The sequence below is a fragment of the Barbatula barbatula genome (genome assembly GCF_947034865.1).
Source record: "Barbatula barbatula genome assembly, chromosome: 18".
Classification (NCBI taxonomy): Eukaryota; Metazoa; Chordata; class Actinopteri; order Cypriniformes; family Nemacheilidae; genus Barbatula; species Barbatula barbatula.
Genome location: NC_136781.1, coordinates 18,219,775 through 18,239,407, shown reverse-complemented (window position 1 = coordinate 18,239,407; position 19,633 = coordinate 18,219,775). Strand labels below are relative to the sequence as shown.

The following is a 19,633-nucleotide window of genomic DNA, read 5'->3' as shown; positions in this document are numbered from 1 at the left end:
CCCCTGCCAACAAAATCCTAAAACTGTATATTGTGTTTTGTACGTAATAACTTAATGTTTTTGAAATTGTTGGTGCTTATTGGATGGAGGCAAATAACAATAATAGTCTAACCAATGTTTTCTTTTCTGCATTTGTATGTGTATGCCAGGGATTTTATATCAAGAATGGAATTAGTTTTTTGACATGTTGCAGAACACAATTTCAAGGCGAATCAACTTTGTGCTGAATGTGGTAATATATCCACTAGGTTTTATGTCCATAGTTAAAAGTCTGGCTTGCAAGACTACATCAAAACCAATCTAAACCAACAAAAGTATACCAAAAGTCACACTCATATCTGAATATCAATTGGACTGCGTATGTGAAACCACAGAAGACACCCATAACACTTTCTTTTACTGTGAAATCTACGACTCATCTTTTTAATTTGAAGAAAACACATTTGCGTTGTGTACATATGTATAAGTGTTTATTACGTGATACATGTAACGTTCAGACGAGCAGGCCATAAATCATTTAAAACACATCCTCACACAAGTCTATCAGACAGGTCTTTATCCCCCCCAACACTCATATGGATATGCGCCCGTTTAACTGTCAGAAGAGTGTTCGATTTTCTTGAATTTGGCTGAGCAGTCGTTGGATGGCTCGCCAGTGTACTAGAATGCTTCTAGTACATAAATGAAGAAAGCATGACCAAGTGCTTGTGGGGTACAGAGTTTATTGAAGGTGGTAATGTAGCATGGTTCTTCTGGAGCAATGTTCTTATGCCACATTCTTAATGAATCAGCCTCTTTTTCAGTGGTCTTTTGCATGTACAAGATTTACAAAAGGAGGAAACAAATGTGTTTGAGGCTCACGATATGTAATTTCCATGTACAGACCTCTTATTATTGAGCTTTGCCTAGGTAAATACAGGTTTCCATTCTATGGCATTTTTAAGAATTATAGACCTCCCTGCCTCATTTACAATTGAGTCACACTCTTGGTTTAAATTAATAAAACTGGAAGTTCAGCAGTGTATTGCCTTGTATCTGAGGGATTTTACTGTTAAATCCGTGAGCGCATTCCTCTTCTATTGAAAGAGACAATTTCTTAGTTTCAGGGTAGGCTTGTCTAGATGTCAGGGCTTGAATCAAAGGTATGGCGCTCTAAATGCACTGTAAAAGTAAAATTAAGAGCGAACTTTGAAAGGGTTGCAGGTGCAATGGCTTACGGAAAAATCTGTCCTCCTTGGTTTCAGTGAACTCTGAGTAAACATGACCTCAAGTATGAAATGGAAAGAAACAAATGAGAAGAAATAAAAACAAAATTCACAAGCAACCAGGAGGTGAAACACTAGGACTGATCAAACAGTCAAATCCACATAAACATTCAGAGAGGACACGTTTGAGACTAGAAACCAGCAAAGTTTGAATGTTTCCCTTTTAAAACATAAACACCATGTTAACATAATGGCACCCAAACTTAACTGAGCATTAATGAGCAGTCAAAATAAAATAAAAAAATTCGAAACAGAGAGAGAGAATTTCACTGTACCATGAGAAAACTTAATGAAGAACACTTCATTAACTCTGGCAATGCGATCTCACGACCTCACAATTGACCCTTCACAAAACCCTTCTTCTTGCCAGCTTGCTCATACATTCGTAAGTATTATATTCCGACTTAAAACACAATTTCCCGAACACTCCTGTCTGTGATTCGCACATTAATAATGCCAACAATATCATGTCCAGGGTATATGCAGGAATCATAGAGATTAATTTACCTTTTACTACCTTTTTAACCACCTCCAAAATATTTTTTACTACCAACACGACATCAAGCAGCAGCCCTTTTTTGGGGGGGTGGGGGGTATGCAAAACACCACTTACTACTTACTATAAGGGTGTGTTCACACCAGGGGTCTCCAACCTTTTTGCAAGCGAGGGCTACCAAAATCCTTTAGAGGGCTACTTGATGATAACATACTTTCAAACTTTAAACATGTGATGCCTTATTTTTACGCTCACAGAACCAAATTCAGTTTTCTTTCAGATATTTTTGCACTTGAATATATTAAAGCTTATAACATTTGTTAATAATAAACTTTCATGACGATGTAGCACTTGGCTGATCGGTATAGTCACAGATTTGTCAACTGTCTTGAGCATTATTGGGGAGCACTGTGTTTAGCGGGCACCTTACAGAGTTCATGCGGGCTACCAGGTGCCTACATTCACCACGTTGGAGACCACTGGTTCACACCAAGCGCGAATGAAGCGTTAAGCGCGAGTGATTAACATGTTAAGTCAATGCAAAGACGCAATGACCTACTTGCGGTGCGATTCGTGCGAATAAGGCGGCGATAATTGAGCATTTGCGTAAGTTGAAAAATCAGAACTTTTTAGTTCAGTGTTAACCAATCAGGAGCTTGCTCTAGTAGGGCCGTGAGAGAGCGGCAGAAGCCCCTCCCATGACGCGAATTTGCGTCTGTAATGAAGTGAATTTCACACGCGAATGATGCGAGTAAACTCAAAATGTTCAAGCGTTCAACACGCGAATAGCGCAATTTCCTGCGTTTGGTGTGAACACTCTATCATCACACTGTCACACCCATCATACATATTAGGTACACTAATGTTTAATTGTGATCATTAAGTATTGTCATTGTGAATTATGTTTTTTGTAGTGTCGAGTTGAGTTTCAGTTGTCTTTACCTTAACCCTAGCCCTTGAGTTATCCTAACCATTTATAAGCAGCTTCTTAAAATGTGGAGCAATGCCGAATTCAAGTATGTACGCCATTTTATCCTTGCCACATGCAAAACGTTTGGCTATCGGAGTCAGTGAACATGTTTTTGAACAATTCCACAATGCCCTGATTTGAATTATATTAATGATGGTTCAGGCACCAGAGAAACTCAGCCCTGAGTTAAGGTCTGCTGTCTGGTCGTGGTGGTGCTGGTGGCACTGCTTAGGTGGTGCGACAACAGCTGACCTCGAGTTGGCATGATTTGCCGCGACCTGTGTAGTGCTGCTAGCATTGCAAAACAACGAAATAGGGAGCTGCTCCCCCCTCACGCGAAGCCGCTGCTGCTGAATGTTCGATCCACTGTGTGACTTCATAGCGGTTATGCCGTTGAAGGTAACATTTATAGTTTTTTTGAAGACAGTGCAAAATGCTTCCCGGTCATACCCCCTGACGGGCTTAAGCCAGTCATTAAATGACGGGTCGTCATCCCAAGTTCGCGAAAACTTACATTTCCCCATTTCACACTGTAAAATTGGTAGAAAATAGAAGCAAGTGGCTAATATCAACTGAGGAAAATGTTGTTGGCATTGCTGATAGCCTATCACACACGGAACTCTACACAGGTTACTTCTACGTCATTACTATCAACTCCGACTCACTCAGGGTCCTGTTAGCACCGTATATATTTTTAAACTAGGCTAGATGAAGTTAAAACATGGAGACACAAATATTAAGCAAAAAATGGAAACTCTTTATATATTGGGGTGGTGATGCAAAATTTACTACTAAGTCAAATTGCGTTTGTTACCTTTTACTACCTTTAAAGGGACATAATTGTGGTAGATTCTTTTTACTACCGCGCGGACAGCCTGATGTCTCATATCTGTATTGGTATAAAAATAGTTGTGATGTGAACTCCGCTATACTCCATTATTTCTAATAATTAGTAAAATGTATAACTTAGTTATCATTATAGTGTGAACGTCTATTAAAGCTGGGTATATATCTCTCTGTTTACTATTACAATAATTAAAAAGTTATTTTTTCAGATTAATCACCAAAGCTCTGCTACGCCAAGTTTGTCGGACTAGTTTGTTTGTCGGACAAAATGGTGCTCCGTCACGGGGTACATAACATCAGCGTTATGATTTGGTCAGATCGCCTGTCAATCAAAGTGCTTGCAAAGGGGCAATTGCATTTGGTCCCAGCAACATAAAAATAATGTGCATTTTAATCGTTTTATGTTTTCTTTAAATAAAAACAAGGCAAAGCATTTATTTAAACTGTAAGCACACATAATTTACAATCAAAAATAAAATAAACTGAAAAAATTATATATACATACATATACACAAACTAAGTAAACAGAAAATGTTTTTCACCTCTTTGTTCTGCCTCATCCAGCCATCTCTGATTTTCAGATGGGTTTGTGAGGTAATTGTGCAGGACACATAGCTATGACGATAGGGTCTGCATTTTCTAGTTTCACATTCATCCTAGTATGGAGTAACCTCCACCTGGATGACAAAATTCGAAATGCACATTTAACAACCATCCTGGCTCGTGACAGTCTTTGTATTGAAAATCCGTCTCCATCGAGTTATATATGTTTTGAGTGGTAATGCTCCGTCTCCTACAATGGTGTAGGGCATTGGGTCTTGCACACCAGATCCTGGCAACGGGCATGTCTGCAGGGATCGACAAAGTATTTCCTCAATGCCACTTCCAGGAGCAGACCCACTGTAAACTTCACCATCACTTGTTCATCCAAAATCAGCAGCCTGGATGAATGTGAATTTATAGTCTGCATCAGTAAGTGCCAGTAGAACCATGCAGAAAGTCCTTTTGTAGTTAAAGTACAATCTTCCGGAATGTGCAGGTGACACAATGGTGAAGTGTTTACCATCAATAGCACCTAGGCAGTTTGGGAAGTTCCATTTCTCCCAAAACTTGGAGGCTATGGCTGTCCACCTTCCCTCTGTTAATTTAGACAAATGATTCCATCATTTGCTGCTCAATGGCTCTACAAGTCATGTGAACAGACTCCGACTCGGTGCTAATTCCTAGAGGGTACTGGAAGGCCAGGCTGGTAAAGCTCTAGCCAATGGCAAGATATCTGTGGAAGACATGAATAAAAAAAAAATTGTTTTCTGTGTATGCACATTTATATGCTCACAAACAAAATATATATAAACAAACACACACAGAGAGCTTTTATTTTAGAGCAAATGAGTCCAAGTGGAAATGAAAGGTGTTGAGAGATACTTTTGTGCGAAACACCAGTGGTTCTGGTGGCACAGTGCGGGAGTGGAAATATGTCAGTGTTGTAATATCTTGTGCCCTATAAATAAGGTTAGCATAGAACAGTGGTTGACATCCACCATCCACCAAAATTGTGAAGTGCTGTCCCTATTTTTTTAAAGTCAAGTATATAAAAAAAATAATTAGCATCACAACATTGTTATTGCTAATACATTCATAACATGATTTCTGGAATCTGTGCGTGCATTAACAAACATCCAATGAAGACACATGACGCTATATACTGCAATATAATGTTATGTGCACTTTTTTGTCGTGAAAATAGGGTTGATCACAGTGAAAGATATTTCCTTGCTGTGTTTTTAGTAGGGATGGGCATTTTCAATAATTTCATAATGGAATATTTGAGCTCATAAAAAAACGAATATTCGAATATTCGTTTGTTTTAATTAAGTTAATAATGACGTAATTTGTTAATTTTTTTATTTAGTCACAATTTCATATCACACTTCTAATTATCATTAAATATTCATAATACATTAATATTATATCCAGTATATGTTTTTTTCGATGTAGAAAAAAAGAAAAAATAGCCTACATACAGTATGATTTAAAAAGAAAACATACTGTACAAATCAATACACACAAAACGTCCACTGAAAGTCTGTGATATATGGTTATCTTGTATCTTTATACGGAAAAAACAAGCATATAGGCCTATTTCACACTGGTGAAAGTTCTTCAGCCATAAACCATAAATAAACTTGTAGTGAGGAGCCGGGATTTCGAGGCCGGTGAGTGATTACGAGCGTCAGCTGTACATGCACCGGTCTCGTATCATGGAGGAGATTGGGAGCATAAGAGGACGAGTGACCGGACCGTCAGTGAGAGAGGACCATGCCTGGACTTTATGTTATGGTTTGTGTGTGTCGCCGGCAGGCGCCCATGAGGGGGCTGCCGGCTGTCTATTTACGTTTGATTTTATTAATTAAAAGTCTATTTTATGTTCGCCGGTTCCAGTCTCCTTCCCTTTCATTGAACGTGTTGTAAAACGCTTAGGTCAGTATATTATCATCATGTTTATATCGTTTACAATAATTTCAATAGCTTAAGAGAAATAGTAGGCCTATTATTTTTTATAATTACTAACGTACAAAATTACTCGCTAAACTATATTTGTTTTCATAGCCAAATTATTTACGATTTATTATAGATGTGTGCTTTTACGGCATTGTTTCTGCCCTTGTCCTGTTAATGTTAAAAGGTCCCCTTTCTGGAATCACTTTTCGTATCAATCCGGGATGCGTTTGTGTTCACACAGAAGGCACTCTGCAATTTAACAGCAATTTTCTGGGATCAGTGGTCTGTGTGAATGGGGTTAGACAGCCAACAACACAGACAGAAAAGAAAAAGAACGGTTTCAACGACTGCAATAGAACCACAGCTACTAACTCATCCCGCTACCTCTGCACCCCCAAACGTCCCCAAACAAGAGGACGAAATGTACCACTTTGCCCTCAGTTTGGTTCCAAAACTGAATCAAATGCATCCTAGGAGTACAAGGGCAAAAATTAAATTTGATTTTGACCATCCTGGCTTGACCTGGAGGAAACAGGCAGCAGCAGCACACAGAATACCAGAATTGTTAGCCAGCACCCATAATCTGCTGGATTTCGTCCTTTTAACGTAATTCACTCAGAATTTATATTTTCTCTTGAAAAACAATATATCAATACTTAAGTATTGTTCTTTTATATTGATCTTACCTCAGTGTAACTGCAAGCTGCTGTTTCGGTACAATGGCCATCCTGTAATTTGTAGTTTGTCTCATCAGGTTGGCTCCGATCAGAGAAAGTATTGGATCCATTTGGTCGTTCAGCAACCAGATGATAATATATGCAAAACTGTCTCGTCCTTTGATTCATTGAGTGAATCCAAAGTCTGCATCTCCTTCTTCTGCATAACCTCATAAGCAAACCTCCTAAGCAACACTTATAGTGCAATGGATTTTCTTCTGTCAACAGTTCGCACTACTCGGAAAAGAAAGATGAAAGATGAAACAAACAAAAGTTAAACGACACGCATAGATAGTTTTTGACAAGAGTTTATCTTAAATCGATTTGATAGAGAATAAAAAAAAACTTACCCATTATTTACAGGCTGCTATAGAAAAGCCGTGGTTTAGCTGCATGCTGCCGATGTGAAAGGAAAATGGCGACACTGCTCCTACTCTGCTCTGTACGCACTGCTTGCGCGTGCGGTGTGAAGGAAATCGATCGGTCTATGCAATAATTATTTATTATTAGTGTAATCTATAGAAAAGCATTTAAAACTTATTTGAAAATATCAATCGCACCCAAGTGCCTTGGATCTCACTTGGCAAACTGAGAAATAAAAACAACACCATTTTCTCTTCATCTGAGACGACACTTTCCATTACGTCCTTTTCAGCAGTACCTTTCAAGGTCACAAAATGACTTTGGAACGCCTAGACCACAAAAGTAACGTGGATGGAGCACTTACATAAGGTAGCTAGCTATACTTAAAGTTGAAAGTAACAAAATGCACAGAAATTATTTTAGCGCAAAATAAATTCACAATTCAACACAGCATTGAACCATGAATGTCATACCGAACGGTTAAATATGACTGTATATAGAGAAATGCAGCATCCTCAATATCCTTTCAATATACTATTCCAATTTCCTGTCAAAAATCAGGTAAAAGAGCAAGTCTAAAAGCCTCATTAATTACCCTTGCAAACTGATCAGGGCTTTTACTTAATTTATGGCCTTGGATGAATAAAATATTCAGATGTTCTTCTCACTCAGATAGATTTGGCTTTGGCTCTCTTTCAGTCGGGTCCCTTCAAAGGGGGAGTTTCAAGAGGTCTAGAGTCACTTCAGTATTGAATAACTCAGCTCTTTCCAAAGGTGTGTACACGCACACACCAACACATACACAATCACAAATGTTAAAACAGCCACTAGTTCAACACTCTAGATAATTATAATGAAAGAACTTCAACAACACATTTCTTGGTCATTCATTACGTAAAATAATGCTGCATTAGGATTGGCATACGGATACACATCTAGCACAGAGCTCGCAAGCATCCGTTTCTATTTAGAGAATAGCTGCGTTAAGTTTGTGCCTCTTTGTTTGGTGTTCAGAAATCGCGGCTTTCACAATCTATCTATCTCTCTCTCAGCGCTCCCTAAATTCATGTGTTGTTTTGTGTTTCATGTTGTGTAATGTTTGTGTTTTGCGATTTACCATGTAGAGTTTAACAAACAACCACTTGTGATTAGTTTTCTGTGCTCAATGCTCACAATGCAAAGTCACTTAAACCGTGTTTAGATTTACGCTACCTTTGCTCTAAATTCTGTTTGGTAAAGTCACGTTACTTATGGCATTGAGATAACGGAAAGTGTATTAATCATTGATCCATTCACTGTACATTACTAATCAGAGACTGTAAAATATGTATATTTAATAACGATTATTATACGTATTTTAGCTAAACTAATTCCTTAACTGAAACTGATGTTATAAAAAACTCAGTTCATGAATTTGATCTTAATAGATCTGTGGAGAATTTTATTTGGTGAGCTAAGCTCACCATTATTTTAACACGCAGCTAAAACCACTACAGTAATAATAATACATTGTTTCAAACTTTTAAGCACCTTCTTAAATTCTCTGAAGCATGCTTTTGGTTTATGTTTATTGGCAGACACTGCTATTAGTCAAATGGTCATAATCTAAGTGAAAACTGAAAGGTTTTTTTTGTTATATTTATCTTTTAGCCTTTTAAAATTTTATTGAATAGTAGAACGCCTGACAGGAAAGTAGAAGCTCTTGTAGTCGAATGCTTTTAAACAGCCACAAAAGACCACCTACAGACATAATGCGTAAATAAGAGGAAACAACAACAAGTCAGGAATTAAAATTTGGCTGAAGACTTTTTTGATTTGATGACGAAAAACGTACCAAGCAAGCAGAATGTTTCCTGTTCATTTCAGAATTTTAACACACCCTTCTCTCTGTATGTTTATTTGCCCTGGTCACGTTTATTTATAAATTGTGTGCACTTATTTCATCCATTTGATAGAAAGATTGACCAAAACGCATCTTAATACCAAGTACAAACAGAGTCCGACCCACGGGCACATTTAAGCAGGAAAGTTAACATCTCTTTCTCCTCGATTGAACCGATTCCCCCTCAGCCCATCTCCTGTGAGACTGCGGCTGGTTCAAATAGGTTGAAGAGACACAAAATAGACTTGCTATAATGAGGTAATCCGAAACCTCGAATTGATTACTATGTTCTCTATATTTTATTTAGGGCCTGAAAACATGAGCAAACACGCTTGCTTAAGTAAACTTTAAGTACTACTCTTGTATCTGAGTGATGGTAACAGACTTCTGCACTCATACACCTGCTCTAAACCGAATGCATTAATATTCCTGTAGCTAACTATAACACCGTCGACAGCTGAGTGTGGGCAGATGTATTTACCAAACCGTGTCTCTGCCAGGACCGCAAGTAACCTGAATGAGAAATATGACTGGAAATTTGAAAAACAATATGTTTGGGAGAAAGCAATTAATATTTTGAGTTGATTCAGTCAATAAAAGGCTTTGTATCCATGTGTACGGTGAAGAAATTTCAAGTTGTCAACATGCAGCCATATGAACGCAATATCACTCGAGTAGAAGTGTGGTATCATTTACATTTAGATTTAGAAGACGCTTTTAGCTTAAGCAATGTGTTTATACATTTTTTATGAATGCTGCCTAGCTGTAATGGGTTAAATCCAATACCTATATTTCAATATAACAAGCTACAGACAAAGAATCGCTGTCACAATGACTACCCCTAAAACTCCTAAAACTGTCTGTCATTAATTCAACCAATGAAACTTTCAGTTGAAGAGTAGACAAAACAAGTTAATGCACAAAACCATCTGAGACTACAATATAGCCAGGGCTGTCTTGTTCGACGTTTTATGCCAAAATAAAACCCTGTTTAAAACATTTCAAAATAAATTGGCAAATTACTTTCTCTTCCTGAGGACCAAGACTGAAATTTTGGTTTTAAATCATTTTGAGAGAAAATAAAATTTGTATGGTTCCTTTTGGAACGTTTTTTGCTTTTCTCTTCAGTAAGTTCAGGAATTCATAGGTGTATATATGTCAAATGGTCTGACTCCAGGAGTAAGTTTATAATTCATAGTTATTATAAAATGCATAGTACATAGAAAGTACATGCAAAAATACATAGGCTTCCATTTATGCTTGTAACATATGATTTTAAATTGAAAAGTCAAACAGTGTAACCGGGACAAATTTTGTGAACTATCACTAGTTTATGATGCTTATTAAAGGTGTAATATAAACTAAACTATTTTTAAGTGTTCAATGTTATATTTTTGAAAAAGAGATGCTTTATTCACAAATTCAGAATTAAAGCTCTGAAAGAATAAATAATGATAATTAAGGTCATTATGTTTCTCCACATTAGTTGAAAAATTTTGCTTTAATGCATATTTCAATTCTATTAATTTTAAAGTTTAAGCCATTTATAATTTCATATAATGTAATGTTATGTATACATACATGATTCAATGATGTAGCAGAATGAAGTGGGTGTCTACATTTGAACATAAATTCAGTGCTAAAAGACATGATTACATTTCTGGTATTTTATCATTAATACAATATAAGACTACGCACATCCGTTGGGTACACTCGTGAACAGGCCTTTGCGACTGGCGCAGTAGCAGATAACCATGATATACGTATAATTAATTTGTTTAATTAATAAGTTTCATAACTTTATACACTGCCCATCCCAAAAAAGGACTGCCTTTGAATATGGCATGCATTCGCTGTGGCATCATTTTGATAAGCTTCTGCAATGTCCAGAATGTCAATTTTTTCATTCATTTTTCACCAAGATCTTGCATTGATGATGGGAGAGTTGGACAGCTGCGCAAAGTCTTCTCCAGCACATCCCAACGATTTTTAATGGGGTTAGGGTCTGGACTATCCATGTGTGAAAATTATGTATCATGCTCCCTGAACCACTCTTTCACAATTTGATCCCGATGAATTCTGGCATTGTCATCCAGGAATATGCCCGTGCCATCAGGGAAGAAAAAAGTATTAATGGAATAACCTAGTCATTCAGTTTATTCAGGTAGTCAGCTGACCTCATTCTTTGGGCACTAGTCCTCCAATCCAATGGAAGGCTCCTCCCTATTCGCTTAGTTAAATCCAGGTGGTGTCTCTTTTTTTGGACGGGCAGTGTATTTTTTATTTAACTTTGTATTGAAGAGCTTCCTTGCGCTTTTGACTAAATTTTTCAACCTTTAGTGGTGTTAAGAGCATACACAATACCTGCAAAATTATAAATCTCAAAGTTCAGTGCCAAGCGAGATATTGTCTTTAACAGAATTCGCTTTTCAAGGACTACAGAGAATGGCTGGAATCGGACTACAGCCCTCTACTTCCCGGGTACATAATGTCACTATTCCGAGTGCTTTTAATAACCTCCGCCCAAAGGATTACGCCAAACTTAAACTTTCACTTTAATCACAGTCCTACAGCTGGTAATAAGAATTCAGCTACACACATTTGGGTAACCAGCAGTCAAATAACAGCTTCCATGACTTGATTATCCAACTCGGGTCCAATATAAAAAGGCAAAACTAACGCTTCTGTTATTAGTGTTAATTAATATAACCGGTCTGACACCATTCGGTCCAGTGTCATTTCCCCCGCCATCGTAGGTCAAAACATTTTAATATCTCTAACAAAGATTGACGTTTGCACTAGCAGACCTCTGTGTTACACTTCAATCGATCGCCATTTTTATAACTGATAAAATGAAGCTGATGCCATTGTTACTGTTTATTGCTAAAAGCCAAACTTTATGAATACACGTGCACTGAGAGGGGGCCCGACCAATCACAACAGCCTGAGAAGCAGAAGCTCGCTGATATGGTATGGGCGGGACATCCACACACACACTCGAAGCGGGGAACCAATCACGACAGAAATGGTCAACTTTACCAATCAGAGCGTTTCGGAATGAGGGACTTTATCTAGACCGAAAGAAATCCAGTAATTTGTTAAAAGATGGACAAACGTGAAAAATAGACTTGAAATCTGTGAAATATAAAAATAAACACCCAAAAAACATAATCAAAGCATCAAAAACAAGCTTTATTGTTTTCCTTTTTTTGTGTCTTTTTGTTATTTTGTATGATAGGACAGTGGAGAACAGACAGGAAAGCTTTTGGACATAAATGGGGTAGTGGGACCAGCAAAGGGCGCTCAAGACAGAAATCTAACTCGGGTCGGACCGCAAGTGCACTGGCACTATATGTCGGCCGCTAACCACAGGGCTATTGGCGCCGACTACTTTTTTTTATCTTAACAACTCATACAGTGGGGAAATAATGATTTGATCCCCGCCGACTGTGTAAGTTTGTCTGCTTACAAAGAAATGAAGGGTTTATAATTTGTATGGTAGGTTTATTTAACCTGATGGAAACCAAATATCAATCAAAACATCTGTGGAAAAAAATTATATAAAGGTTATAAATTGATTTGCATTTCAATAAGTGAAATAAGTATTTGATCATCTACCAACCAGCAAGAATTCAGGCTCCACAGATTGGCTATGTGCCTATATGGACCACAGATTAGTCTAGTCACTTTAAAAAAAGTACTCCTAAATCAGCTTGTTATGTATATAAAAGATGCCTGCCAACAGAATCTGTATCTTTCATTTCAACCTCTCCACCACCATGGTCAAGACCAAATAGGTTTCAAAGGATGTCAGGGACAAGATTGTAGACCAGCTCAAACCTTGAATAGGCTACAGACATAAGCTTGGTTAGAAGGAGACAACTGTTGGCGCGATTATTTATTATTAGTTTGAAATAGAAGAAATACAAAATAACTATCAATTGTCCTAGGTCTGGAGCTCCCTGCAAGATTTCCCCAATGGGTAGAGATGATCATGAGAAAGGTTAAAGATCAGCCCTGAACAGAACTTTAAGTGTTAAGAGCATTTGCAAAAAAAAGATGAAAGTGCTGCTATGTACTGAGGCTTTGGAAATAAAACTAACTAATAAATGTATTTAAGTGAGCCATGTCATGAGTTTTACCCCTTCCCCTGCATCGTCGCTACAAGTAACCAGGTAAACAGCTGCTGGATTGATGACATGTACTGTATATGTTTTTTATTTGTATATGTTTTTTTGGTTAGTACCAAGCAATCAAACTAAATTTGAAACCCCCCTAAAAAATTTAATTTCGGCCCTAAAAACAATATTTGAATAAAAGTGTTACTAGCCATCGGTAGATGTGATACAAAATGACAAGTTTACTTACAAAAGCTAGACAAATGTAATAAATCAATCTTTCCAAAACTAATTGTAAATGGCACTTTATGCATTTGTAACCTTAGTATTTCTGTCCAATACATATGAAATCTTAAATATGCAATTTTCTAGTTTAAGCCTCTGGGACATTCTTAACCGAAAAAATTTACATTTTGAAATGTTAGAGATCGTAGCTTCATCAGAATGAGATGAAAATTTTTTAGTCATATTAGCTTAGTGAACATACAAAAAAATTATGGACATGATTCGTATATCTTAAAGGGCCACACAAAAAATTGTTACACTGTGCTCCTTTGTGGTCAAAAATGACAGACACAGAAATCTCTTATTTCAAAAATGCAATTGGTCCGAAAATGCAGCTGTGAGGCTGCATAGTACAAAGAAAAGGGAGCATATTACTCCAGTCTTGGAAAAGTTGCATTGGCTTCCAGTTAAATATCAGATTCAGTACAAGGTGTTGCTGTACGTTTTTAAAGCTGTCCATGATAAGGCCCCAGGATATGTTACAGACTTGATTCATATGAACTCGGTTAGACCTCAAAGATCATTTAATTGCTTAGTGCTTTCAGTTCTGAAAGCTCGGCTAAAAACCAAAGGGGATCGCAAATTTTCGGTCGGCGGCCCAAGACTATGGAATACCCTTCCACCTGACATCAGATCCCCACCCTCAATTGATGTTTTCTACTGCTTTAAATTGTTGATTTTGGGAAGATGAATTGTTTTAATTTTTCTTGTTTTCTGTTATATTTGATCTTGTTGTTTTTTCTTATTTTGTTGTGGCTGTACAGTCCTTTGGTCTACTTTGCAATGGAAAGGGCTCTATAAATAAAGTAGACTTGAGACACACAAACACACACACTCAAAAAAAAAACTGGTAAGGTTGCAATAGAGCAAGATTTTGAAAATTTGTTAAATAAAATCAATAAATTAATTTAAAATACAATCCGCACATTGTTTAACCGCCATACCGGTATACCGCCAGTCACTAATTAACGTTTGCACAGACCTCTGTTTCACTTCGATTAATCTGCATGTTTTTCACTGATTAAGTGAAGTTAACGCCATTGTTACTGTGTATTGCTTAAAGCTTAAGCTTATGAATACACATGCAATGAGAGGGGGACCGACCAATCACAACAGCCTGAGAAGTGGAAGCTTGCTGATATGGTATGGGTGGGACATCTTAAGGCACATGCTCTAATTGGGGAACCGATCAGGATAGACTGGGTCAGCTTTACCAATCAGAGCGTTCCAGAAGAAATCTGATCGTTTTGTGAGAAGATAAAATATGTCAAATATAAAGCGTTTTTTGAAACTATATACATGAATATCCACTTTAAACACAAAAAAACGAAATAAAAACTTAGAACGGCACTAGGGCTGCCAAAGAACGGCACTAGGGCTGTGACGGTGGCAGTTGTTTATCACAGCGGTGGTAATGGACAAATTAATGTGGTTGGGAAGTATACATTATTTATTTATTTATATAAATAATATTTATATTATTATATTTGCGTGTAGCAACCACATGAATGTGAAAGAGAAATATAGTCCTTGTTTATCTGAAATAAATGAGGATGGTGTTTAATGCACAAATGTTGGAATCCATGTGCAAAATGTCCATGTTTAATGCTCAAATCCATCAGTGAAACGGCACACAGCAGTTACATTTAAATAAACATAAGTAAATAATGAAAACTTAAATAATATAAGAAAGTTGAATAGAAATAAAAAAGCAATTTTTGCAGTGACAACTTGAGTCAGTGGCTATTAACCCTTGAAGTCCTTAACAATTCCATTTGATACACTGTTTAAGTTTGGATTTACTATTCAGATTGCCATAAAAAAAGTGACCTTTTACTACTCGTTGATGGGAAACTAACATGTTGCATTATCCAGTTTAAGATGTGTACAGCTGCACTAAATGCGTGCTCAGAAGATGTGCTCAGAAGATGTGCTCAGAGTGCAACCTGCGTGCGTTCCAACACCAGGCAAGCGGTTCATTTCACAACAAGAAAACAACCTGCAGAGTAACCTAGGTTTTGCTGTGCAAGACTGCACTTGAACGCACCAACGGTAACGTTAACAAATTATTTCTAGGTTAATGTAAAATTATTTAAATAAAAACCTCCACAACTGAAAGGCTGCCAATCCTTATCACAACTGTCATTTTTATAACACTTATATTTGTCACAGTGAGGTGCTATACCTCCGGTTCACCGAGGTTGTGCGGCCAGAGTAACAGTCCTAGACGGCACCTTTAATTATCAAATACTAAGTAACAAGAAAGCTTTCCATGTGTTCCCTTTATAACCATTTTTTATGTTTAACTGTAATCATAATGCAAAACTTTGTACTTATCAAACCAAAATGATCTGAAATTTGTTTTGGTAAAAAATTACAAAAGTTGAAAAAATCTATGAAATAGTTTAAATGGAGCCCAGTATGAGCCCTTAACAGAGGGTTGTATTTAGAAACGTATTGTTTAATCATTGGTAAAAAGGGGAATTAAGTTCTTTACACTTTGTATGGATACGTTTGTGGTGTTGTTGAGAAAGCACATGCACATAGCAAGAAGAATATAGAACATTTAAAAGGTAGCTGCATGAATAGTGCTGTATAAATATATGACACCCCTAATTTGTAATGTTAGGATGCTTATTTTCTAATTCCTCTACTCCCCCACCTCCACCAAGTACCCACCCAACCAAAAAAGATCAGTATCACTCCAACCAAAAAGCCAATGTTGGCAACCCTATTTTAAACACATTAGCAACATATCAGCATAAAAGGTGAATCATAAATGGTTTGCATTATCGCTTTTCATTTCGTTACATAACCCTATTTATAGCTTCAAGTCGTTTATTTTTGTAAATATCATCGGGCCTTCTGGATAGTTTCAGGGTGAGTTGAACACAGACGGCTCAAACACAGACGCCAACCTGAAGGTCTCGCACAAACAGCTGTTTATATATCGTGCAGCTATGATTCAGTGCTGCATAAGGATGCTTGACAGAATGCATAAAAGCATTGCATTAAACACATTATACATATGGCCACAGTAAAAACACGCCCCCAGCGTCCTCAAAGTCTGTCCTACCTTTTGAATTGCTGAATGCTGTGTACCAGGATAACGATATTAGCCCACATAAGCCGAATAGTAAGACTGTTAGGAAGGTGCCATTTCTGAGCCTCATCTCCGGATCCGCGCGGGTATCATGTCCGAACCGAACCGTGTGCTTAAGCGCGTATGGAGTGCGCTGCCGTGGTACGTCCGATAGCTGATGACAGCGGCGCTCGCATGAGTGAAGACGAAGGTTTTGTCCCAACGCCAGACTGCGCGTTTACAGAGAGAAGACGGCGTTTAAACGCGAGGGTGTGTTTGTGCGTGGAAATGTATTCGTTCCCATGTTGTGCGCGCGGGCTTGTGCAGTTGCTCCTCCTTGTGGTCAGAACAGAAAAACGCACAGCTTTTGTGCCAGCAATTCAATTCATTGTGTGTGCAATATAGTGGATATGTTTTATTAATAGTAGGCCTACTAAATATATACATTATCTAGAGTAGAGTAGAGTAGAGTAGAGTAGAGTAGAGTAGAGTAGAGTAAAGTAGGGTAGAGTAGAGTAGAGTAGAGTAGAGTAGAGTAGGGTAGGGTAGGGTAGGGTAGAGTAGAGTAGAGTAGAGTAGAGTAGAGTAGAGTAGAGTAGAGTAGAGTAGAGTAGAGTAGAGTAGAGTAGAGTAGAGTAGAGTAGAGTAGAGTAGAGTAGAGTAGAGTAGAGTAGAGTAGAGTAGAGTAGAGTAGAATAGAATAGAAGCATGTGTGACATTATGTAATGTGTCCTACATAATATAAGTACATTCTGTGACAATACAACTCGTATTTGTTAATATTACGAGTGAGGCCAAGTCCAAGATTAAAATCATAGTAAAGTTACTCTGAAAAAAAAATTTGTAATGGTAATCTTCTAATTGGATTATGAGATTTAAACCCAAATTTCACGGATAGTCTCATATTGTAATGCATTGTAATTTCTTGGGTAACTGTAGTTCACATGATCAATCATGACATTAACCCATCCTGTTATAGGTGTTTACCTTTTTATTTACTTCTATGATGCTAAACAAAAAAAAACAAGGTAAGACAAATGCAAAAGATAAAATATATTTTTATTACAGGCCTGCTTAATATGGAAGCCCGTTTCCGCCAGGGTTGGGAATATTTTTTGAATAAGTATCTCATAATAATGACTTAAGTATGTCAAAATAATGAGAAACTAAGTCGAAATTTCGACTTAGTAAGTCATAATAATATGGAAGCCCGTTTCCGCCAGGGTTGGGAATATTTTTTGAATTAGTATCTCATAATAATGACTTAGTAAGTCAAAATAATGACTTAGTATCTCATAATAATGACTTAGTATCTCATAATAATGACTTAGTATCTCATAATAATGACTTAGTATCTCATAATAATGATTTAGTAAGTCAAAATAATGACTTGGTATCTCATAATAATGACTTAAGTATCTCAAAAAAGTTTCTCATTATTATAAGATACTAAGTCATTATTATGAGATACTAAGTCATTATTTTGACTTACTAAGTCATTATTATGAGATACGAAGTCATTATTTTGAGATACTAAGTAATTATTATGACTTACAAAGTCATTATTATGAGATACTAAGTCATTATTATGACTTACTAAGTCATTATTATGAGATACTAATTCATTATTTTGACTTACTAAGTCGAAATTTCGACTTAGTTTCTCATTATTTTGACATACTTAAATCATTATAATGAGATACTAATTCAAAAAATATTCCCAACCCTGGCGGAAACGGGCTTCCAAAAAAAAGTGCCTCTTGTGCAAAAGTCTCCTAAGTGCTTTTCACTTTTTCTGCCTTTTGGCTGTGAACACATTCCTGAAGCTTGCCTACACCTGACCTGACACCCGTTTCAGTGTTTGACTAACTTTTAATAGGGAAGCTATCACTAACATTTCCATGGCGACGCGGCACTACTATCATGTGAAAAACCGCAGAACACCCTGCTGTGATGACGCAAGTGTTGAACCATGGCAGCTGAGAAGACCATTCTTTAAGTTATTTTTGAATAATTTTCAGAGCCTGATGAAATCGGTACAAATACGTGTTTTATACGGCAAACTACATGTTTTCTATATCTTTAATTGTTGCATATACCCTGCTGCGGACACATTTCAACGACTGTGCGAGCTGTCTCTTTCTACCGCGTGGGTTATATACATGTTGCTGGAGATTGGGATGACATTCTTGACACACCCACCAAAAAAGAGAAAACGTATCTCAAACGCCGTTGCGCACCGTTTCAAGGAAACGTGTCGGTAGCAAAACGTTACGCACCGGTTTTGCTCCAGCTGTGTGACATATTTTGCTTTAATACAATACATATTCCGATGGTCAAATATATGCATGTGAATGTGTTTTGTAGTTTAAACACTTTTATAATGGTCGCGTTAGTTGAGCCAAGTGGGCGCTGCCATGTTTGTTTCTGCCGCGGTCTGAGGTATATCGCATATACGGCATGTGAATTCATCCATTTTCTAACAAATGTAAATGCCTGGTGAACTAAATCTAGAAGAATAGATAATGTGTATCTGATGTGAAACACATCCGTCAAATTATATTTTTATTGCACGTCCATAGACATCAGTGTGTATTTTACAATCTCTAGATGTATGCTGTGCTTGTGGGCACGTGTCTGAATCCTACGATAAATATTATGTGGTTGAAAGCACGGCACAGTTGTAGTCAGGATTGAGCCGGCACTGAATGTTCTAATCAGACCCGGGGTGGTCGTACGCTGCAGGGATCAGCCAGAATCATAACACCGGTATGTTGGTACCTATATGGTTGGTACACGTTAAACGGTTTACATTATGAAAAGTTGACGGACATTCGTCGTAGCGACGGAGAACTTGAATCCACGAATGACGTTGCATGTAAACAAAGGAAGTCATGTGATGCAAGTGAGTCAGCATCAGCTGACAGAGCCACGCTCCTCGAGAATGACAACATGCTTTCCACTCTCAGACATTTCATGAGCTTTCTAGAAAGAACAGAAACGTTGACCATGTCATCACGAAGACCAATGTGTGGAATCAATCGAAAATGCCATTAAAAAGTTATTTAAAAACAAAGTCCATAGTGCCCAATGCCCATTTGGCCTATA

At 37.4% G+C, this 19,633-nt stretch overlaps 1 protein-coding gene across 1 annotated transcript in view; it reads right to left on the bottom strand.

Moving 5' to 3' along the window:
• mgat4b (alpha-1,3-mannosyl-glycoprotein 4-beta-N-acetylglucosaminyltransferase B) overlaps nt 1-16,864 on the bottom strand; it is a 125,508-nt gene extending 108,644 nt beyond the window's left edge. The window contains exon 1 of the mRNA XM_079480525.1: nt 16,520-16,864. Coding sequence (XP_079336651.1) covers nt 16,520-16,616 — 97 coding nt within the window. The 5' untranslated portion in view covers nt 16,617-16,864. The remainder of the gene's footprint in view (nt 1-16,519) is intronic.
• Nucleotides 16,865-19,633: the final 2,769 nt, after the last annotated feature.